Source organism: Channa argus, chromosome 11 (assembly GCF_033026475.1).
Source record: "Channa argus isolate prfri chromosome 11, Channa argus male v1.0, whole genome shotgun sequence".
NCBI classification, from domain to species: Eukaryota; Metazoa; Chordata; class Actinopteri; order Anabantiformes; family Channidae; genus Channa; species Channa argus.
Genome location: NC_090207.1, coordinates 27,362,651 through 27,387,847, shown reverse-complemented (window position 1 = coordinate 27,387,847; position 25,197 = coordinate 27,362,651). Strand labels below are relative to the sequence as shown.

The following is a 25,197-nucleotide window of genomic DNA, read 5'->3' as shown; positions in this document are numbered from 1 at the left end:
TTGGTCATGGTGCTCTTAAAAAATTTACTCCTCACATGAACTTGTTTCTGTATCATTGTGGACATATGTGGGACAGTTAATCTATTTGGAAACATTCACAGGTTTTTCTGGCTAGCTAACGATTACAATATACTTGCAAAGGATTATTAAAAATTCAAACACAGGGTGCACAGTAACAAAGATAAGATGTAGCAGAGAGGAAAGCAAAAAAAAAAAAAAATCAAAAAGTATATCCAATTAAGGGATTTAAAGGTTATTTAAAATAATAAAACAAAAAAAAGGGCAGGTACTTTACTTTTACTGTCTTTTTCTAATCTGATTTAAAATCTACTGTAAAATCTGGTTAAATGGAATTTAAGTCATGGCAACTTGACTTGTTGTATCTTTAGTTAATTTGTGCATTAATTCATTATAAATGATTATGCAGTTTAGAATAGTTTAAATATTATAAACACTGGAACATTTCATTTCTGTGCTGGGTATTAAAATTTAAGTGAAATTACTTGAAACACAAGGTGGTCATATTGGCTAATGTAGAAACTAGAGTTGAATAAAGGAGATGTAAAAGAGAGTAAAAATTGTAAGTTTCCTAGCAGGAAAGAATAACAAACTTGTATTCCATGCATATCTAACGTAATACTGTGATCGTTCAGTAGGGTTTAAGTTTGCAAATGCCTGACTCCAGACGTTTTTGTAGCAGTTACAGTTATCCACATTTGTTGGTGACAAAACCCAGGAAGCTTAGATCTGAGAATAGCTGCAACTAGCTCAACAGCTAAAGTAGAGCCAGAACAAAAATGATGGAGCATTTGCAGAGACTGAAACAGAAGTGTGGAGTTGTAAGAGCGTCCGCATTGAAGTTACAACCGGGCAATTGAAGAGTAAGTGTATAAGGACTGTATCAGTAGAAACCACTTACGAGACCCGCTGTCCATACTGTCGGTTTAGCAAAGAAATCTCATAGAACTTGAGATTGAGATTGAAAATATGATATCGAAACATTGAAATGGCAGAAATTCTGGGACTTATTCGAGATCCATTCATGAGAACAGAGAATTAAATAAAACTGAAAATGTATCTCAAATGATACTATGTGGCCCCAGCAGCAAGTGCTGTAGCAAGAAATAAAATAACTAAAAATTACTGCTCAAAGACAGCTTTCAGAGAAAGGACTCAGTTGTGAGTCCTCACATGAAACAAACTGGTGAACCTGACCCCAGTAAGAAAATCCTCAGACATTGTCACCATAAGACAGGTACAGATCATAAGCTTAGATCCTTGGGAATGGTTTCAGACACTTATGGAGGGTTGCTGTGCCCTATATTACCTCAAATGATACCAGATGATCTTGCTCTTGCTTACACACGGAAAACAAGTTTAAGAGATGAAGGTTCCTGAGGTCATTAACTCCCTGTGGAAGGAAGTTGAAAGCAGAGACCAACTTAACTTAAAACTTAACCAAAGGTGGGGGCCAAACAAACTTAGACTCTCAGTCTACACATCAACTGCGTTTAAAGCCAAATGTAAGCATTGGAGCAAGGTTAAAGAAACCCAGCCTGCCCTCAGCATCGGCACTTTACACAGGCTGTCCGAGCACTCCACAAGGCTATTTGTTCTGTGACGGCCCTGGCCATTAATCAGTCCACTAATAAAACACTGCGTCTACAAAACAAAAAACTAAGAAAGATGGGCAGATGTTTTGTACGTCTTGGGCAATGCCATATTGCCAAAATCTGAAGAATGAAGGGGATTTTGTGCATTTTTTATTGGAGATAACACCATTGTGTGATAAAGGTGAACAAACTGAACACTCTAAGGGAACGCAAGAGACAAACAGTGAGTGAACAGTGAACAGAACCAAGTGAATAGGCAAGGTACGTCGCCTCCTGAATAGTGGAAGTCAGAGGAGTTTTGCGTTAGAGAAACAATTTTCATGCATAAAAGTTTCATGCATGAAGTTCATCAAGGAAGTTATCAAGGTTTCAGACCAGCTGCATGCATTCTGGGTAACAAAGTCTCCAAGCAAATTAGAGACATTGAGGCCCAACAAAACAAAAACTAACAGGTAAGACAGGTAAAACAAAGTTACGGTACGAAGAAGAGTTACCATGGAGACGAGGTGCACCAGAACTCTATTCTAAAAATTGGCCAGAATAGATTTGAAGGGTCAACAACAACAAAACAAAACAAACCAACAAACAAACAAAAAAACAGAAGAAAAGACCCCAATCTATCTATATACATGTTCTGGGATACTAGTGTAAGAGCTTATGGAGTGGTAGCATAAATCCAAGGACAGACACCAGATGTTAAAAGACCAGATTGGTCTTGTCCAAGTCAAGACTAGCAACCATTAGTAAACTCACACTGCCTCGACTTGAGTTATTTGGAGCTCTTATTGCAGCAAGGATGGGAAACAACCTGTTAATGGCAATGAAGAAGCTCAGCACAAAGGTGAAAACTTTTATAGCTAACTGAGCCAACTGAGCTTCACGTACCACATCTCCTCAGTCTCTAAGGCATGCAGATTTGCGTTCTAGAACATCAGAAAGATCAGACCCTACCTCTCGGAATATACAACCCAACTCATTGTGCAAGTGAAAGTATTAACTTGTCTCGATTACTGCAATGCCATGTTGTTGGGGTTATTGGCATGCACAGTCAAATCCTTGTAGATGATCCACAATTCGGCAGCATGCTAGATTTTTTATCAGCCAAAAAGGACTTGTGTTACTCACTCTTCAGATCTCTGCAATAGCCTGTACCTGTATCAGGATCAAACATCTGTCTCTTGCTTACAGATTGGTCAACTCAACAGCTCCTGCTTACCTCAACTCCCTCACTCAGGTCTTCAACCCCTCCCGACCCCTGTGCTCTGCCAACGAATGATGTCTGATAGTCCCAGCACTATACAACTGCTGAAAACAGAACTCCATACCTTCCTATGTGCTTAAATCTTAAAAACAAACAAACAAACAAACAAACAAAAAACGTTCTACTCTTTCTTGCACTTCCATCTCATGAATCAGAAACACTTCCTCTTTGGTTCAAAGATTTCTCCTTCATCTAGATTTTTGCTTGCCTTGTACCTCACTTGTAAGTTGCTTTATTTTTTAGATAAAAGCATCTGCCAAATTACTAAATATAAATATTTATTTAAAGTTCTTAAAAATAAGAATTTAAGAATATTTAAGATAATAATAATAATAACAATAATAATAATAATAATTCATTAAAATTAAATAATAAATTAATAAAATTAAAATTAGGATGATTGGGATAGATGCAAAAATGGATAAGGAAATAAATCTCAAATAAATAAACATATAAATGCATTGGAGACAAACCTTAAGTTTTGGCAGACGTTTAATGGTCTTGAGAGGTCTGAGTACACGGAGAACCCTTAGCGACTTGATGGTGCTGATGTCTTTGCCTTTGGTCCCCCTGTGGAAGTCAAACACTGTTGAAACACGCAGATAATTCTCTACAAATAACATGAAGTAATCCAATTGTTTATCTTTACTAATAATAAATAAGTACACACCAGCAACAACACAATCTTTAAAATTTTGTCAGACTTGTAACTACTTTTGAAATGCGTCAGGATATTAATTAGGTGATTTTTATTCAGCTGGGTGGATAAGGCATGTGGCATTTCTAGGTATTAACAAAACATCAAAGAGAAAAATAGGAAGTCTGTTGGAAACACTGTTATGTAAGGTATCATGGTACATGCATGATGCTCCTAATCTACAGGTTATTACTATTACTATTAGACTGGGCAGAGATCTAAGAGCCTTGTTGAGGTTAAAAAAATGTATTCTCATTCACCAGCCTTTGTGGTTATGAGTCAAACTTCAACCACAGTCCTTTAACAGGATTAGAACAGTCCAATGAACCTGGGCGTTGGCTTCCCTGCTAATTACCCTTGGCCTTGTAACAATGACGTTAACCTTGATATCATGATTTTAAAAAATGCACTAAATGCAAAAGTAGTGAAAAAAAGTATAATATTTTGGAAATATATACTTGTTCACTTTCTTTTAAAATAAGATGAGAAGATTGACATTAGTGTCACCTCTGCGTGTAATGCAGAGCTGGAGTCAGGATGTTGTTTCCAATAAATATAAAATAGACCAAAACCACTTTAGAACTATTACGTAGTGACATTTTAGTAATTTACTACACCACTACCCAGCAAAGACATAATTACTTAATAATTACCTGCCAAATGTTTCATCACTGTTAATCACAAAAAACTATTTAAAATGACGCAAAAAAAAAAATTACGGTAAATAGAGCATAACACTCACACAACAAAACATAGAACAGAGATTAGTCACTAAATTTACAAAATTTAGTAATTTCTTTAAAAACAATATGTAGTAAAAAATTTGATTCTTTCAAAAACAAATGCATATTATACTAAACAATAAGTTACAATACATTTCAAGGACATTAAGTTATGTAGGACATATTCACGTGATGTTATTTCAGTAGTCGACAGACATCCCACAAAATAGATTACCTCACACAGAGGCATGCATCTTCTGACCATTCACATGTGTATCATGTAATCCTGAACAACAACAAGTCAGTATGAAGTCTCTATTGAAAACATGCAAAAATGGATTTACAGAAAGGCATAGTTTCTTCTTTTGTCAAAAAAGGACTCAATTACAACACACTTTTATTATTTCCATGCAAATATGGACAGACTTAAGATTGTGCATCAGGAACCTTTAATCAACAAGATGCTATGAGTCATCATCTTTTTGATTAAAATCTTGGTGATAAATACTTGAAACTAATTTGCTACATAATATGGCTAACAAGTTGATAAAAACACAAGTTGGTAAAGCCATATTTAGTTAAAAAATTATCATGTTTTAAGAAACAATTATAAGATCAGTTTTTATATAAATATAGATATTATAGTTAGATTTGTATTTTTTTCTCCAGTATTTGTATTATCATACAAGTTTCTTGACTGTTTTAATAACACAAAAACATATGATTAGCTGAAAGTTACTATAACTAAACAATGTACTGCAATGACAAAGTACAAGGGGTAAAAAAGCTTACATTTTTTTAAGCTTTCATTTTTTGTTTTTAACACAAAAATTCCTAAAAAGACTTACACGTCAAAGTGGCAACAGATCTCTAAGAATATTAATCTTTAATAATTAAAAATTTAAAACATAAAATAAGTAACAGCATAGATTCAACATTTAGACCAAGTAACTCTTAAATCATCACTGTCATGAAGACAATTGTGAAGACAATTGGTTACCAAAGTCACAAAATAAGTGAATCAGTATACTGGACAAAATCTACACTATTCAATCAACTCCCTAAAAGATTATTGAAAAGCTAAGTCAGGTGGTGGTTACAAGAACATTAAATATCTCTTGTAGTATAGTTAAAATATCATTAAGAAATAGAATAAAAATGGGAAAAAGTGTATAGGTGCTTACAGTATGCTGCCCTTAAAAACTGAGTGGCGCTTAGTGAAGGAGGCCAAGAAGACACCTATGACTCATCTTAATGTCTAGTAAACCAATAATATGAATCATCTTTACTGTAAATTAGAATAGAAATGGCTAAACAATAAACCTTTTCCTTACAAACCTAAGAATCCTTTCTTAAGACAAGTCTAGGTTATATCTCATTCTCAATAATATATGATCCAATCAGGACAGAAGCAGCAATGGAAGGACCAAGGGCACATCTTCCCCTGAAGACAAGTACTTTTTTTGACCACGTTTATTGACCTGACTCTGTCTGCCGCTCTGGTTTAGTGAGTAACAGCTTCCCATTGATCCTCTCTGTTGCTGACTATTAAGCTAAGGATTATGAGTATTGCTAATTGCCAGTAGGAAATCAAGGTTCATCACGGACCCTTGTAACCATGCCATCACGAAGAGAATATTTTCCATGCCATGCCCATTTTTGATATGCATGTGTTTTTCACTCCATGTGATTACCTACCTGTTAAGCCCAGACTGGTGTTTGACTACGTGCCCATGAGTAACACTGATTACTGAACCAAGCATCACAAACTTCTTCAGTGTTACTAAGTGTACATGTTCACTGAAAGGGATTTTGTAGTACAATAGTATAATAAGGCACAAACCTACATAAAAAAATATCCAAATATACAATAAAAGCATTAGAATATAAAAAAACACTAATACAAATTTCCCAACACTAGTCCAGTGTATCACCGGTGGCGGAGTACTGTTTGCAAATAGACAAGTAGAAGCAACTGTGGTGCAGGAAAGTAGAGCAGTCATCCACCAATCCCACAGTTGTTGGTTCACTCCCTGGCTCTCTGGTCACATGTTGACGTGGCCTTGAGCAAGACACTAAACCCTAACTTATTTGCTCATAGCAGCCGCCCCATCGTGTGTGTGATTGTGATTGCAAATAAGCAGTTAGTGTGCCTTGAGATATTGAAAATGTAACAGTGGCACAGTGAAGTTAAACAATACGATATACTGTTATCAAGATGGCACTTCACTTCTCTAAGCAGAGAAGATGGAAAGATATGGAGGAACAAGAGAGGCTGCTAAAATCCGACCAGGTGAGGAGAGAATTGAGGTGGCTGAAAAACAAGAAAGCTGTAGGACCAGAGAGGATAAGCCCCAGACTGCTCAGGGACCTTGTTGCTTGGCTCTGTGAACTGCTCATGTACGTTTTCAACCTGAACCTCAGACTGGAAAAGGACCCTTTCCTGTGGAAGACCTCCTGTGTGGTAACGAATCCTTAGACTGTATACGCCAAGCAGCCAAACCACTACACCCCTGTTGGCTTGACCTCTCACCTGATAAAAACCACGGAGAGGCTCATTCTCAGTCACCTTTAGCCTGTGGCAAGGACAGTGATGCTGTTTGCTTACAGGCCAGACATCAGGGTAAAACAAGCTGTCATCTACCTGCTGACTCACCTGGAGATTGTCAGAGCCTGGGTGGCTGGAGTTGGCAGGAGTGGATGGACAACTGGCTGCCCCACCAATGGGCCACAGTACATTAGACTGCAGCACTGGGGGCCCAGAATGGTGCTTTCATCGTTTCACTTCACCCTTTATACTTCAGACTGTTGTCATCTCCAGAAGTTCTCTCATGCCTCAGCCATTATTGGCTGTGTGTCTGACGGGAATGAGCTGGACTACAAGTCACTCATCATAGACTTTGTGAACTGGTGTGATTCCAACCACCTGTGCTTTAATCTGAGACTGTTTGTTGCCCAACCAACTAAATTACATAAACCAAAAGACTACTCCTCTTACAGGACAAACCCCCAAAACAATTAAATGTGGATTATTAAATATTAAATCTCTCTCGTCTAAATCTTTGCTAGTAAATGACTTGATAAGTGATCATCAATTTGATTTATTTTGTCTTAAGCACCTTTCTGACATTCTTTGCCATTCTGACATTATTCTGAATTTGTATTTATGTGTAAACAAAACTGTCCGAGTGAAACACTGGTGACATCATTCGGACTATATCCTTCGAGCCCCCTAATGCAATGTCCGTATTTTGTGCATGACCGTGTGCATGCAGCACACTGCTCAGTCCCAAATTGTCTGGAGGAATAAAAGCAAGCTAGTGGGCGTGTTGAAGATGCTTCAATCACCCAACTGCCACTGTTGTCAAGTGATAGAACCTTTTTTATTAGTTGCAAGGCTGTGATGTGCTGTAAACAAAACACTGTTTCCTGAGTTTTACATTTTATATCATGTTGTGCGCGCTGATTGCACATAGAAATCTAGTGGACTATCTCCCACTGTGTGTTACATGTCTGAAAGGCCACACTGGACAATGTCCAAGGCAGAGTTCTTCTAATATTGACTAGAGCTTATATGGGAAACAGGTTTTATAGAAATTCTACTGCAGCAGGAAGAATATGTCAGGCTCAATGAGTCAACCTCTTCAAGTCATATTAATTATCATATTCCTATAAATATAGGCCAAGATGGGGGAATAGCTACAAGCTTCCACTCAAACTTACTAATAAACATTAGTTTTTGATTGAATTTTCAGGTTTTCTATCTGATTTAATGCTTAGTACCAATAAAGTCATTATAGTGGATGACTTTAACATTCATAGATGCTGACAGTAACAGCCTCAACATTGCATTTAATTCATTATTAGATTCAATAATTTTTTCTAAAAATGTAAATAAACCCATTCACTCTTTCAGTCACCCTAGACCTTGTCCTTACATACAGCATTGAAACATTATTTACCAATAAATACCAATACCAAATACCAATACTTTGTACTTTATATATGTCTTTTTAGGCAACATTATTAGAAAACACTCCTTAAATTTCCATTGGTATGCTGATGATACCCAGCTATATCTATCTATGGAACCAGATGAAAAAAAATCAGTTAATCAAGCTTCAAGCCTACAAGACATAAAGGCCTGGATGTCCCACAATTTTTACTTCTAAAGTATATGGGCCAAATAATCCCAGTAATATGATGTCTAACAATATTGTTACTCTAGATGGCATAAGTCTGGCCTCCGGTACTACTACAAGGAACCTTGGAGTTATTTTTGACCAGGATTTGTCCTTTATCTCACATATAAAACAAATCACTAGAACAGCCTTCTTCCACCTACGGAACATTGCCAAAATTAGCAGCATTCTGTCACAAAGTGATGCCGAAAAACTACTCCATGCATTTGTTACTTCTAGGTTGGACTACTGTAGTTCCCTACTTTCAGGATGCCCCAGTAACTCCCTAAAGAGCCTTCAATTAATGCAAAAATGCTGCAGCAAGAGTGCTGACTGGAACTAGCAAGAGAGATCATATTTCACCTTCACTAGCTTCTCTCCATTGGCTTCCCATTAAATCTAGAATAGAATTTAAAACCCTGCTTCTTACATATAAAGCTCTGAATGGTCAGGCTCCATCATATATAGAAGACCTCATAGCACCATATCATCCCAGTAGACCACTTCGATTTCAGAATGCAGGCCTACTTGTGGTTCCCAGATTTTCCAAAGGTAGAATGGGAAGCAGAGCCTTTAGCTATCAAGTTTCTTTCCTGCCGAACCAGCTCCCAGTTCAGATTCAGGAAGCAGACACCCTCTCTACTTTTAAGTCTAGGCTTAAAACCTTCCTCTTTGATAAAGCTTATACTTAGTTATAGCTGCTATAGGCTTAGACTGCTAAGCCTATAGCAGCATAATGAGCCTAATTTTCCCTCAGCTATTAGCAGCAGTGACTTCATTACTTTCTTTTACAAATAAAACTGTAACTAATAAAGAAAGAATTCACCATACTTCAACACACGTATTACAGTTAGATCTTCATGTACAACAGTTTTAGAATCATCAATATGACCCCAATTCCTGTTAATTGCTTTTTACCCATAGACGTTCCTGGGCTGCCTTCAGTCAATCTTTCTTTAGAAAAAGGCTATGTACCAAAGGTCAATAATGTAGGTGTAATCAAGCTGCTGCTTAAAACAATTGTGACCCAGGATTTTTAGCCAATTATAGACTAATATCCATATCCGCATTATTTCTAAAACCGTTGAAAATGTAATTCCAAAGCAATTCTGTGGCCTTTACACAAATAATTTGTTCGAAGATTTTTAGGATTTCAGTTTCACTTTCAATTCATCTTTTAAAATTCAACTGCTGTTGACAAAATATAAGAACAGACTTCAATTTAAGGACAATCCCAACCCCAACTTGGAACAATCCCAAACAATATTGGATGGTTGGATGGAGGTTTACAGTTTGTAATTATGGATTATTGTGTGCATTTTTTGACTTTTTTATCTAATTTTAAAACACATATTGTACCTACAAAAGGTTATAAATACTTTTTGAAGCGAATATGATCTAGGAGTTAGCTATTGCTTGAAAATGGTAAGAAAACATCCAAATGCAGTCTCCCAGGAGGCATCCTTATCAAATTAGACCTAGCATAGTCACTTTATACGGAAAAGTCATTCTAGATGCTTGAATTAATGAACTCATTGAATAGGTTCATCCCCAAATACATCAACCACAGACAAGACTGAAATGCGAATTGACTAATTCAGCTAATTAAGAGGTTCACTGGTACAATATCCAAATCATGCCAGAAACTGAACTAATATGCCCATCAAACTTACTCCACCATTTCTATCAAAGAACAATGGATCAATACTTGGAAGTGTTGACTTTCATCCCAACTACTTTAGACTGACCTGGAACTGCCCTAATCTAGTGGTCTATAACTGGAGGGAACTGCTGATCTTGATGGAAGATATTATCAGGTTTTGGTAAGAACACTGAGGAACTCCTTAAACCATCTAACATTTTTTTTAAAAAGACAATGGAGCGTTTGCTCCAGTTATTTGGATATTACTCCATTTAGTCTCTTAGCCAAAACTGGTGCCAGGAGGCACTAACCAATTAAAAAACATCAGATATGGAAGGAGCAATGAAAATGTGATTCATAGTTCATTCTACTTCAGCAAAACAGTAATGGGTAAAACTGTAATCTATGATATTGCTGGAGAAGAAGTTAATGTTATATGATGACATAGTTTCTGTCTTTCTGGTTTTATAAGTTTAATTTACTCTATTCACAACCACATGCAACAACTTCCATGCTCTGATGCACATTAGTCTAGCATGCAATTAGAGTGACATAGGACCAAGCACTCACACATTTACAATAAGGGCTAAAGGAAGGACCACATATTGTAAGGTATTCTGATAGCTTTCAAAGAATTCCCCTCAACACCCAAATACTGTATAATGAAGAAATAGGAAAGAAAGAACTGAACAACAATACTGACAAAAATCTGTCAGGTGCTCTGTGGGGTGTGAACGTTCAAATGATCAAGAGGGCAGCTGGGCTAACTCCTCTTGATAATATGCAACTTATTTTGGAATAACATCATCATTAACATTATATTGGTCATTCTGAAACTGGACATTTTGCATAACTTCTTTAAGTATATTTTGATGCTAATAATCCTGCACTTGTACTTAAAGTTTTAAATGCAGAACTTTTAAACAAATGTAATTATATTTTTGGGACAGTCAAATGCACATGTAATTCGTCGTGCTGTGTTGCAGCCTAAATTAAATATTGGCAGTGGTTGATCCGAATTTACATGAAACCAGCAGTAACTATCCTTGGCAGTGTCAAAGAAACTTAAAACTTGTACTACTTGTAAAACTTGTAATATTATTATTATTTTTTTTTAGAAAAAAGCTATATTTTAAAATGTTATTATTGTGTTGAGAAAAAAAGGATTATTTTAAGAAAAGGAAGGTGAATTTTATTTTTTGAAGGGCGTAAGGAAAGACACCCTCTGATACTGATAAATGTGATAATAGGTATTTTTATTTGAAGTTCTTACCCTCCAACAACCAAATTATCTTCCTTTAATTTCTTACTTTGCACAATCATTAAGTGTGACAGAAGCAAAATGAGTACTGATGACCAAAGAAACATGGGCTAATACTGTACATTACATTTTCAATACCGGACACAAAATTAATTTGGACATAGAAATCTGGCTTTATAACCTGTTTTGTAAAAATCATCCTCAAACACTTAGTTCTAACACCCCTGTATGGACTGTTTGCTCCAAAATAAAGATAAACACCGACTTTAAATATACTGGGAATGCTGGAACATCATACATATCATGCTATTATTACAAAGTTTTGTGTCCATCAGTTTGAGCGTGCCGACGGTGGCTGTTACAAGGAATATATTAGATTGGCCAACAGAAAAGAAAATACTTGTGTTATCCTTGGAAATATGCATATATATGGGATGTTGCTCCATTGTCTTGTGTCTTGTGTCAATTAAAATAACTATTACAAGATCCAATAAAATATTTTTTTATACTATTTAAATCCAGCCTTTTGGTTTTCAAATAATTCAGAAAAGTCTTATTTTTCATACATTAGAAATCTAACTAGAAAGTCCAAAGTTTTACTTACACCCAAAAGAGCAATAAAGGATTTTAAAATTAAATGAATAAAACCATCAGTAGTTTTGACAGGGAGAGGCAGGTTTCAGTTGAAAGCTGTCAGACAAAGTTTCCTTTTGAGTTAAAGACGTGATTTAATAGACAGTAACTTTGATATTTTATACATGAAATAAGTCTAGACATAAGAAAAATGTTTTCTGCAGTTAAAGAGGGTGAGATTTAGAGGGAAGGGGGTTCATTAAAGCATGGGTATTGGGTAATGGGTCAGGGTGGGTGTCAGGGTGGCATAGAGCGGTTCCCCACCTGGTCACACCTTGTTGCGTTCTACTTGCGGGAAAACAGTGTTAAAAGAAGGTATAGCACATTTATGGATGCTTACACACAAACAAATAATGCATGTTTGCATAAAATGACAACACAAAAGTTTCTATTAATGAAAACATTTACAGTATTTTGGTTAGTAGCAGACAACAAATCCCAGTGAAGAAGAAACTAACATGGATTTACCCATGGCCCATATAAGGAAAATTTTGTTTGGATGCTAAATCTGCCTGTTAGTTTCGGTTGTAGTCTTTCTTTAAAGTAATGCACAAATCATTGTTCAAGACTAATCCATACAGATAATTAGCTCAGCACTTATTCTGCAACTGTGTGCTGCTACAACTTCTCAGTCTCAACTAAAACTTAAAAAAAAAAGAGAAAGTGAAAACAAGACAGACCTCTTCTGACATTCTGTAACTAATCAACAAATAGAAATATCAATGATTATATCAACTTATCTGAAAATGAATAAAAGGCACTAAAGTTTGTAGCATCAAACATGAAATGCCCATAAAAGCCACAAACTGATCACAACATTTGAGAGGATCCAGTAGCTGAGTTGACAGATTCAGAGATTCATCTTTGATGAGATGCTATGGTTTGTTATCATTGCCACAGGCAGGTCAAATAGATGGCATGCATAATGAGATCTGGAGACATGCATGGTAAGCGAATGACAGCTGTCAATCAAGACTGTAACTGCTATAATGGAAGTGATCTGAAGCCAAAGAGCCTTTGCAAATAATTTAACTTTGATTTACCCCTTTAGAATCAGGGAAGAGGAACTTTAAGAAAAAGAACAAGACAGAATAACAGGGCATCTGCAAATCGTTAACATTAAATACATCAGACTTTATGAAGTAAAAAACAAGCAATTGCAGAAAAATACACCATTTAAAAATCAAATAGAACTCAGAGCTCATTATTATGAAATAATATTTTTTTCTTTAGTTGCAATTCAAAGATAACAGTAAGTCAAACCTTCAATAAATATTTGGGATTGCCTTGCTGCTTAATGCTGCTACTCTTATTGCTCAAAATTTGAAGGAACAATGGGTTAATAAATAATGTGAAACCTATGTACAGCTGAATGGTCAATTATCTGCCAGGGTGTGAAGTTGGATCAGGAAAGTTGCAGAAAAACAAATACTAAAAATTCCAGCACACACAAGATCATCTTCACTCATTAACAATTGAATCATTATTTCATTACAAATATGTGACTTTAGGCTTGCATTTAGAATAGGTAATTGGTTACAGTGAGAGTCAGACAATAATAGCAGGCTTTTTTATTTTTCCAACATTTGTGATGTTAGACTATCGCTTATAACTAGTTGAAATAAAAGAAAAAATTAAAACTCCATTAGACATCTGAGGAGGTGAAGATGAGAAATTGGGAGAGTAGAAAGAAGGTAAATATTGGATAAGCTTTTACTCATTAGCAAGTGGTAAAAAAGTTAAAAGGATACAAGGCAGATGTGGAGCTGGTGTTGTTGGATAGTGTAGAGCTTGTTGCTCAATGTAATATATTTTACTCAATAGCCTTACTTTGTTTAAAATTAATATTATTACTTTATGTATAAAAAGTACCTTTTTGCATTGCAATACTTTTCTGAAGGGTTAGGTTCTGAAAGACAAACCAAAAGTCAAAAATGAACAACTTCATCGTCACATATGCAGCGACAATTTTTGTTAATTCTATTTTGTTTGTTGCACCCTGCCATTAATGATTAAAATCCAGTTTTAGTTTAGTTTCCTCACAATGAAATCAATGTAATGGGAATATTTCGAGCTGAATGTAGGCACTATCCTCTTACAAGGCAGCTTACTGCTTGTGGTTCTGCTAATAGTGATGTGTGCAAGCGCAACGACCATGAATTTTAAAAGTGGGATTCCAAATCTGTCTTTGCCATGGTGACCTCAAAAATAACGTTATAACAAGTTGTTTTTGTAGGGACATTATTACCAAACAGTGACTTGACACAACCCGTGTTGATGTGTCTGCTTGATGAGTGGATCTATTAGTGATCTTATTTAATACTCTTGAAAATAGGAGTGGACTCATGGTATAGATGGTTAGAATTAAGTGAAGCGAGTAAACTGACAACTAAGTGAATTTTAATTAGGCCTAATTAATTTGTACCTACACAAATGCACATAGTTTAGAGTGATAACAGAAATCAAGCAGAAATCACTTACTAATCCTTTTTTTCTTTTCTCTGCTGAGAAGGTACTGCTAGTAGAGGGACAGTGCCCGCTTGGGGTTATCTTGACATGTTATGAAATTAAACTGTAAAAATACTAAGTGTATGAAAGTATAGGAAGAAGAAGCTTTCACACAAAGATTTGTTCATGTACGATTATTTAATCAATAAAGATCTAGATATTCTTTGTGTGTGGAGGAATTCTTGTAAAGCAATTTTTTCCATTTTCCTAGCTCTAGTTCACCAGCTTGGTTAATGAATGGGCATATATCTGCATAGACTTATTGTCTTATAACATGCGTTAACTGGAGTTCTAAATGGGGGCTAATCTTATTATTGCATAATTATGCAGTTAGTTAACATTGTAAGCAGCATAAGACTACTGCTGATCATAGTTAGGTAGTAACATATTTACATAATGTCTTATTTATAAAATTATGTGCATTTACACAGATTGTGTCTAAAAAGTTCTGTATACAAATTTAACCCATGAAAAAATATTCACAAATTCTGATTAGCACAGATTAAGTATCAAACCATATACATGTATCCACTTCTGCAGTATGCTTCAGTCAAATATACAGTAAATATTAAGTACTATTCAGCAAACTGCATGTGGACATGATGTGACAGTACAGTCACACAGCAGATATTAAACTTATAGCTAGATGGTATCGTTCCAGTCCAAGCAGGAATGGGGAGATGGAAAGAACTATTGAAAATATCTCTCATTACAAACTCTGTGAAGACACTAATGAACATGCCCCTGCAGTATGGAAGGGACTATGGAGAAAGAACTTTTAGCCAAGCGCATGATGATCAAGTACAGGTGGGACCTAGCTAGTCAATGAGATGACAATGTGGTCCAGATATAGGAGTGCATGCTGCAAAAAACATCCATCCTCACAAGCAATTTCACTTCATATCTATCTATCTATCTATCTATCTATCTATCTATAGATATCTATCTATCTATCTATCTATCTATAGATAGATAGATAGATAGATAGATAGATAGATAGAGATATAGTTTTTACACATACACACACTCAAATTTATATGGACTTATACAGCATTTGCATATTTGCATGCCAATTCCATGATAAGGGATTTGGAAAATTATGTTTACATACACAAGGATCACACTGCATTTGTTTAGATCCTTTAGAACCAATTTCTGGAAATTTCCATTTTCATTTATATACTGGTGAATATCAAATCGTTCTGTGAAAATTGAGGCAACAATAAAATTTTAGAGAGACACAGATGATAGTGAGAGTGCTCACTCAAAGTAAGATATTTACTCTTAATTAATCAATAAACGAAGCCTGAAAATGTATTTTTAATGTTGTGTTTTTATGTATATTTACCTTTATATACATAAAAACGTTTTTAAAATATTAAAAATCAAAGAGTATAAAGTAGCAAAACTCCTGTTATGATTCCTTTGAAGAAAAACTGAATACATTTCAAGAAGTAAGATTGTGAGGAAAATGTTTTCGCAAGCCATGAGTATGTAAGGTATGTATTTCTTCTCTCTCAAATACATACACATCTGATGACCAAGACAAGCAAAATTAGAGAGGTAAAGGAGGCATTACCCTATGAAGCTCCTTCAAAAGGATTCCAGCACAGAAACAGGGGGAGGATTATGTCAATTAACTCACTTTGCAACACCCGACAACACTTTAAAATGGCAACAGCAACTGTTTCAAAAGACTGTCACTTAAAAACACCATGTTGACAGTTATGTTTTATAATTCTATCTCTAAAAACACCAGCATAACCTTCTTAGAGGGGTTATTCTAGTGGATCCATACAATGACATTTGCATAATACATAATCAGATATCAAAATTGTGATGAGTCCATCAACAAATCCAATAAAAAGAGTGTTCACTATTAGATGCTTATAATACATAATTACTGTTGAGGAGATGGAGGTGAGGAGAAGAGCTCCTGGATTAGGTGACCTTGGTGTTTATGGTTTTCTGTAAACAAACTTTTCCTTTTTCTTCTAATGAACATTTGGAAGAAATCTGGAGTTAAGATACCAGATGTATCCATCAGATGTAATTATCAGGATTATTACCATACAAATCTGAGACATCTTATTTTGTGACAAAAAAGGTAGGAATAGTCAAACTTACGAAAATGCAAAGGCCACCAGTGCCCCACTGACCACTATGAAGTCCAGAATGTTCCATAAGTCTCTGAAGTAGGATCCAGTATGGAGCAGAAGACCCAGGTCAACCATCTAAATTAAAGACATCAGTTATTTCCCTGTCAATTTTTACATACAGTTTCCTCGAAAAGTATTGGAATGAGGAGGCAATTTTATTTGTATGTATTATGTATTTGTTTTTGCTGTAGACATTTGGGTTTTAAAAAAAAGAAACTGGTCTGATTATCTCTAGGTTTACACAAAACTATCACAGACTTGGACCGCACCGTACAGCAATCAGCAACAATAGTAATACCAACTGCTGGTTTTAATGTGAAATGCAAAGCACTGTGTTTTTGTGACACCTGTTAAATGTGGCAAGAGTAAAAGACAAATTACTTAAATTATTTTGAAATTAACTAGCTAAAACTATGTTTAATCACCACTTAATCAGTGACAGAAAGTAAAATCCATTCAATTATATGAAACTAACTAATAATAACTAAAAAAGTGACAGTAGTGCAGCTTGATATTCTGATTGTACTACAATGATCGCATTGAGTTGACCTGCACTTACTGCCTCACTGACCTCCCCAGATTAATCAGTTAAATTCTTTCTGCTAAGGTAGAAAATAACTGTAGTCCGCAACCAAATTCTGCTCATCATAATATAGTTTATACACAATGGAGAAAACAGCAGTAAAACAAACCAAGATCATGACATGATAGTTTTAATTGTGCATTTATATAATGACCATTCATACCTTGATCACCATTTCAAAAGTGAAAACACCAGTAAAGGCATAGTCCAGATATTTGAGGACCTGCAAAAAAAAAAAAAGACTGAATTAGTAGTCTACTACAAATTTAGTGCAAACATTCCAGAGTCAGTAATCTACTAGTTGAAGAAACTTTTCATAATTTCACAGGTTAATTTTACCAATGTGCCTAACATCAGTTTAAAAGATAATAATATAAAAAAGAAACACTTTCTGTTTGTATGCATGAACGTAGTGATATAATGTATGAAAATGTAAAATTAAGACCCATGTAAGTCTCACATTGTTGCGAGGGGCATTTGTCCAGACAGGGTCCTCTGCTGCCAAAGCAATACTGCTCATAGCAATGACAACTAGGATGGACATCTCAAAATATCGCAGAGTCACAATATAGTGACATAACCGTCTCACACTGAGGAGAAACATGCAGGAAAGGAGAAAGAGAGTGAATTAGAGATTTAAAATGAGACTTAGTCACTAAATTGTAATGACTGAACATTTCTAACAAAGACAAACCTAAAGCTTATACTGACAAATTAATCATACAGTACATTATTTGTACATATGGGAAATGCAGTTCACAGTTGAAGTTTCCATTGTGAGAGTGCACAGAAATACAGACATAATGTATGACCAGGAACAAATAAACATTTTATTGTGAGATGCTAGAGACCTTGGGAGTTAAACAGCCTGAGGCAATGGCCCCTTTTAGAGTTTCCCAAGATAAAGAGGTCCCATGGAAGAGACCAGAAAAAAAGCTATGTAAATGGCCCTGATGAATCTGATCTTTCAAAATTGTCACAGCACCCAGGTCCTGGAGCTGAACATGGGAGGGGAGATTGCTGGTGAGGGTCTGATGGCTGGGCCTTAACTCATGGTGCCTGGTTTCCCAAAGACTAAATTTACCAGTCTCCACTGGGGTAAAAGTCCATCCAATGCACTGCAACTTGTAAAGAAACTTCAACTGTCCCAAGTCACTCCACTCCTGACACTCACTATCTATTATAGATCGGTTAATGCATTATTGAGGAAACACAAACAACTCTCTTGCTCAGGCCCAAGTGTGAAATATCACAGCTAAAAAATGCTGGGTAGTATCTGACCAATCAGTGACATTTAAGTCCGCCCATAAGGTTCCTGAAACTGAATCACAGAGTACTACCCCCAGACTGGGGACATTTTAAAATAATTTCCAGTTTCAGAATAATTTCTTTTGCATCCCAGGGCTACAGGGATTTGTCAGAATAGCTATTCTGAGTTGCAGTCAACAGGCCATTGGTGCCTGTTATGACGGCTAACGGAGAACCAGCTGGATGATGCCAGGCTAAAAGGGCAGACCTATTGGGCATAGTTAAGAGATCTTATAAAGCATTGGGTGGGTACTAGCAGGCTACGAAGGTTGCAGCTTGAGTAGGTGCAGATGGATGACCCAGAAGTCCAGGGAGGGAATGGACAGTTTTTAGTTACCCCCAAGTAACATCTGGCAAAGCATCTAATGGTTAAGAAAAGGAAGGCAGGGCTTAGAAGCAGCACTTTGAGGTACCCAACTGAACCCTGAGCCGAAACTCCCGTATTTTAAAAGACTTGGTGATTTCTTGGGCAGGGGTCTCTGAGGTAATTAAGAAGCTCCTTAACAACAAGTGACGAGGTGTGGATTCATCCTGGTAAACATTAGATTTTAAACTCCGTCAGGCTGTCTTCTTCAGTGTCAAAGGCATTGTGAATTAGATAGGGTGGGGGTTTACATATTTTAAAAGGAAGAGTGAACAGTGTATTTCAATAGTGAGAGTATCACACTGCTCAGCCTCTCAAGGAAAGCTTCAGCCAAGGAGGCTCTCATAGATCAATCAGATCTCAGATATTACTTATCAGTGATCAGTGATATCAGTAATAGACCATATTATTGTTACTATGTGTTACAGTATGTGGACCAGGAGAAGATCTACTACTGTGTCCCTCAGGTGTTTTGTAGGAGGTACGACAGGACTATGGTGTACCGGGGCTACTGTTACAGGGCATCTGGTCCGGGATATCTAGATAGAGAGTTATGTCCATTTTCAAAATCCAAATATCTGTCAGATGAAAAGCCATGTTGACATTTTGCATTGAAACAAATTTGGTGGTTGTAGGTTGGATCACAGGGTAATGCAACCGCAAGGAGACACAAGCCAGTGTCTTCATGTGCCAGTCCCAAGTCTGGATAAATGCGGGGTTGTGTCAGGAAGGGCATCCGACATAAAACACATGCCACATTAAAAATGCGAATCATGATCTGACAGAGATATTTCAAAGTCTGGGTAACACTGTTTCCCCGTTTTCACACTTCTGGGAGACCCAGTATCAAACTTGTTTAAACCAGTGCTTCCTCACCTTTTGCTCTCCAGCAAGACATCCTGTCTCTGGCCCCACAAAGAAGTGTGTTAGCTAGATATCAGCCATAAAACTTCCTACATCATTTGCTTTCTAGCAGGGAACCCACAGAACCCAGCACAGATGATCAGTCTCAAGGACTTAAAAGGCATAGAAGACAAAACGACAAAGTAACAAGAACTTGGTAATTAGACTACTGACCACTTTGTATGAAGGTTGCTTTGCATTTACTCATCCCTATTTTCTTTGTGTAAACCGAGCTGTTAAAAGGCTGAACAACCTACACATCTGTGTCAAATCTGATTTGGCCCGCTCTAGAGTGTAGTTCTGGTCAGCATGTTTCTCTGTCTTGCTGATTAAACTCACTATAACCAAGACTGTGAGCTGCCTTTTGCCTCCTTAACTTGCTTTACAGTTTTTGCCACGTCACATGACTTTCACACCAAAAATGACTCCCATACTGGATCGGTCGGGGCCCAGGTTAACCACGACCGCCACCGGTACTGTTGACCTACAGGCTAACAATGGAAATTGGACTACTGTTGGTCGAACAAGGAGAGGAGGAAGGCCTGTTTGTAGGCAGGGAGAGAACAGGAAAGCTAACAGTGTAGGACTGACAGTAGGGACTTTGAATGTTGGGACCATGACAGGGAAGGCTAGAGAGTTGGTTGACATGATACAGAGAAGGAAGGTGGATATACTGTGTGTCCAGGAGACCATGTGGAGAGGTAGCCAAGCTAAAAGCTTAGGAGCAGGGTTCAAGTTGTTCTACCATGGGTCAGATAGAAGAGAAATGGAGTAGGGGTTATCCTGAAAGAGGAGTTTGTGAGGAATGTTCTAGAAAAGAGAAAAGTGTATCAGACAAGTTGAGTCTGAAGCTGGAAATTAAAGGCGTGCTTTTCAATGATGTTAGTGGTTATTCCCCACATGTAGGATGTCACTTAGAAGAGAAGGAGACATTTTGGAGTGAGTTAGATGAAGTGATTCAGTGCATTCCCAGAGGTTAGAGAGTGTTGATTGTAGGTAGGGAACAGACGTAATGAGAATGTGATAGGCAGGTTTGGTCTTCAGGACAGGAACACAGAAGGACAGATGGTGGTAGACTTTGCAAAGAGGATGGAAATGGCTGTAGTGAACACTTTCTACCAGAAGAGGCAGGAACATAGGGTGACGTATAAGAGCCGAGGTAGAAGCACTCAGGTGGACTACATCTTGTAGATGCTGTAATCTGAAAAAGATCAGTGACTGTAAAGTATTGGTAGGGGAGCGTGTAGCCAGACAACACAGGATGGTCGTGTGTAAAATGACTCTGGTGGTGAGGAAGATGAAGAGGACAAAAGCAGAGCAGAGGACGAAGTGGTGGAAGTTGAAAAAGGAAGAATTTTGTGTAGTTTTAAGGGAGGATCTGAGACATGTTCTGGGTGGTCAGGAGATGCTTCCAGATGACTGGACCACTACAGCTAATTTGATCAGGGAGACAGGTAGGAGGGTACTCAGTGTGTCATCTGGAAAGAGGAAAGTGGACAAGGAGACTTGGTGGTGGAATGAGGAAGTTCAGGAGTGTATACAGAGAAAGAGGTTAGCTAAGAAGAAGTGGGACACTGAGAGGACTGAAGAGAGTAGACAGGAGTACAGGGAGATACAACATAAGGTGAAGGTAGAGGTGGCAAAGGGCAAACAAAGAGCATATGAGGACTTGTATGTTAGGTTGGACACTAAAGAGGGAGAGGTGGATTTGTACAGGTTGACCAGACAAAGAGATAGAGATGGGAAGGATGTGCAGCAGGTTAGTGTGATTAAAGATAAGGATGGAAACGTATAGACAGGTGCCAGGAATGTGATGGGAAGACATTAAAGAGGATGAAGAGTGGAAAGGCAGTTGGTCCTGATGACATACCTGTGGAGGCATGGAACTGTCTAGGAGAGGTGCAAGTAGAGTTTCTGACTAGTTTGTTTAACAACATCTTGGAGAGTGAGAGGCTAGAGAGTTGGTTGACAAGATAGGACTGTAAGTTTAATGATTTTATCAGAGTCGTGGTTACACATGGCACAAGCCTGCTTTTAATGCATTGCCACCTGAGGCCCCAAAAATCATGCACATCCAGTTTTGAACTTCAGTCTTGTCCCTTGCGCACAGAGATTCCTCTTGATTCTCTGAATTTTGTGATGATATTATATAGCCTCTCAGGCTACCTGTGGCTCTCATGTGAACATTGACCTCCTCTGTACTGGACTGTATCAACACCGCTATTGTTTCACAACACAGAAACAGATCACTATGTAACCTAACCAGAAGCCATGGAGGAACAAGGAGGTGCAGCTCCTGCTGAAGGTGATGCAAAGGGCTACAGGACATCCAAAGCAAACCTGAGGAGGGGCATCAAAAGGGCCAAGCACTGCTAAAAGCTGAAGGTAAAGGTACACTTCTATATCGCTGACCCTTTATACACTGCATTCTCAACTGTTGTTTATTCTCTTTTGCATTATTACTAATGTCCATTGCACTAATGGTCTAAATTGCACACACTGACTTATAAATAAATGTTTATAGTTTCTGCTGTAGACTTAACATCTAATAACATATATTCATCTGTACATCATGTTCAAAATGTGTGCATTTCAGAATGAATGTATTACTGATCTCCCAGGTCGTAGGCATATTCTAATTCGAGGTCCAGTTGATACCATCCAGGTATCCAGGTATTATGAATGCTTTAAGATTTGCGAAGACTAACCAAAACAGCTCATGGAGAACATCTTGCTGAATTTGTTCTTATTTTGAAACAGAGGTTATTTTGCCACTGAAAACATATAAAACAGTATAATGCCAATATATAGCTAAATATTTGTATTTTTTTCAAAACATCTTATGTTTATGAGGAGACCAATGAAAGTCATAGTTTCAAAGAATAGCATTCCTATCCTAGTTGAGTTCAGAGTTCATAACTATGCCATAAGATCATAGGAGAGGCTGGCTCTAATTCCTTATACATACCTGCTTTGGACTGATTTCCAGTACTATACCTTGACTGCATCACAGTTTAAGTTAAGAGCTTAAAGTTAGTCATTCCATGCTCCACTGGAGACATTAAAGCTTTAAATCATTTTATTTCCAACAGCAGTTGTAACTTTTTTGAGGCCATGTCTGTCTGTGTGATTCGTGATCTGTGTAAATACAATGTATTTTTGTGAACTGCCCTAACAAATAAAGTCTAACCTAATTATTAACAATGCTGGAGTTTCTGTTGCAGAATGAGTTAGATGAGACAGGTTGTGGTGACTCACGGATTGGTCTGTCCAAAGATGAACATGGAACTGTATGGCAAGATGGGTTTAGGTCCACTTTGAGATTGATCGTCCAGGTTCTTCTCGTTCATGGGGATTGTCTCACAGTCAATGCTGTTCACTGGGAAGACAGATAATTCAGTTTAACCAACCATGTCAGACATGCCAGAATTCTACCTCAGTCTACCTATTTTTTAATTTACCATTTTTATTCTTTCATTACTACTCGCTATTGCTATTATTTTTGTATTTTATTTATTGAATTTAATAAATTCTTCCCATATGATTTAAGAGTATTGCAAACAATGGGCTTTACAATAGAAGACAATTTAAGCCATGTGAATGAGGTACCAAAACATATTCTGATTTTAGTTTCAGCGCAAACATAGATTGCATATCGCTATTGGTCCAGGCTGGAGGGTTTAAATTATTCTGTGGAGTGCATGAGGGCTGGCTAGTCAACCCAAGATGCTGTTACTTTGGGATACTTGAGCACTTTAAGCACTTTTTTTTTTTTTTTTTTTCCTATTAAGGCTGTCAATCGTACATGATTAATCACAAATTAATTTATCTACTCAGAAATTGATATAACATTTAAGGCATAGGAGTGGTCACATTGTACTGATGGTACTGACTTGGTGAAGCTAATGAACTGATAACTGAGTTTAAATTCTTTAATTAATTTCTACACCATAATCCCTTTATTTACATCAAATAAAAATAGTCCTTATATTAATCACTGGGTAACGTTTACAATGACTATAGGAATCAGCCACTTACTGATCCTTTTTTTCTTCTCCATCCCTATTGATCTGCCGAGAGAATTCACTTCCACCATTATAACTGCAGCTTATATGACAGTAGATTTTAATGCTGAGCTAACTGTGTATGAACCATTAGCAAAAAAAAAGACTGCATACACAGAGGCTGCCATTAACACATAAACTTCAAACTACTTTAACTCCAGTAAGACTCCACCAACGTTTGTGACCTTAGTAATACAACCCCAATTCCAAAGGAGTTGGGACGATAGTAAAATGCAAATCATTAGATTCTATTTTTATTTATGTTTTCACATCATTCCCAACTTCTTTGGAATTGGAGTTGTAAATTATAATAAGAATTATCACCACTTTGACTTTTGTAACTTATACACTGAGAAATTATAACTTTGCAAAAGAAGAATTCACGGCAGAGCTGCTGTATTGGATTGTATTAGAGTATACATAATGACGTGAGTGAGTGTATATTTTATATAAATATACATTTGTTTTTAGCACTGACTTTGTATGTGGGTGGTTTCTCCAGGTGGGGACGTGACAGTCAGAGGTGGGATTTGGATGGAGGTTTGGCCAGTTTGCATGATGTTACTCTGGTTGCCTGAGTCTTCTGGTCGTTCAGGGGGCCAGATGCCCTCCCCAATACCCAGCTGGGGGGAGATGGCTAGGGATTCCCCTTCTGAGTCAGCAAACTTGTCCCTACAAGAAAGATAGCATTTTAGATATAAAGAGTCCATGCATTATCTTTACCGTTTATTGTGTTAAGGGCATGGGGGGCTGGAGCCTGTCCTAGCTATTATTCTGCGAGAGGCAGAGTACACCCTAGACAGGTCTCCAGTCTTTTAGGCCTAACACAGAGAGACACAGACATACAAATATGCATTTATCCACACAGAATAGTGTGCCAAATAGTTGCCACTATTGCCAAAATAAAACAATGTGAATGTGTGATTTCTACCATAGTTAATCTAAAAAACTACAGCAATGGAATGCATTTTTTATCAAGGTAGGTTGCCACAGTGCAATTTCAATTTATTGTAATTCTGGGGCCTGTGATTGATATTGATATTATACAACTGCTAAGTTGTCCGGTGCTTGTCCTGAGATCATGCAATTCAATAGAAATGCATACAAACATTGTTGGCTGGAATGAGATGTCATGGAATGTTCATGTTTGTATTGATGATTTGTAGATTATTGGATTTCATGGCTTGGTTTATGATCTAGTAATGCAAGCTGTGGAAACCTATAATAATAATTGTGTACCTTTATGTCCAATCAATTACATTAATCACAGAAGGTAAAGTTCATTGAAAATCTAGACA

General features: G+C 37.0%; 1 protein-coding gene across 1 annotated transcript in view; it reads right to left on the bottom strand.

The window, feature by feature from the left end:
- Positions 1–25,197, bottom strand: part of cacna1ba (calcium channel, voltage-dependent, N type, alpha 1B subunit, a) — a 156,159-nt gene that overhangs the window by 51,057 nt on the left and 79,905 nt on the right. The window contains exons 22-29 of the mRNA XM_067520853.1: positions 24,378–24,571; positions 23,094–23,214; positions 17,721–17,850; positions 17,424–17,483; positions 16,646–16,752; positions 16,098–16,109; positions 12,275–12,295; positions 3,348–3,444 (exon numbers count right to left, since the gene is read on the bottom strand). Coding sequence (XP_067376954.1) covers positions 3,348–3,444; positions 12,275–12,295; positions 16,098–16,109; positions 16,646–16,752; positions 17,424–17,483; positions 17,721–17,850; positions 23,094–23,214; positions 24,378–24,571 — 742 coding nt within the window. The remainder of the gene's footprint in view (positions 1–3,347; positions 3,445–12,274; positions 12,296–16,097; positions 16,110–16,645; positions 16,753–17,423; positions 17,484–17,720; positions 17,851–23,093; positions 23,215–24,377; positions 24,572–25,197) is intronic.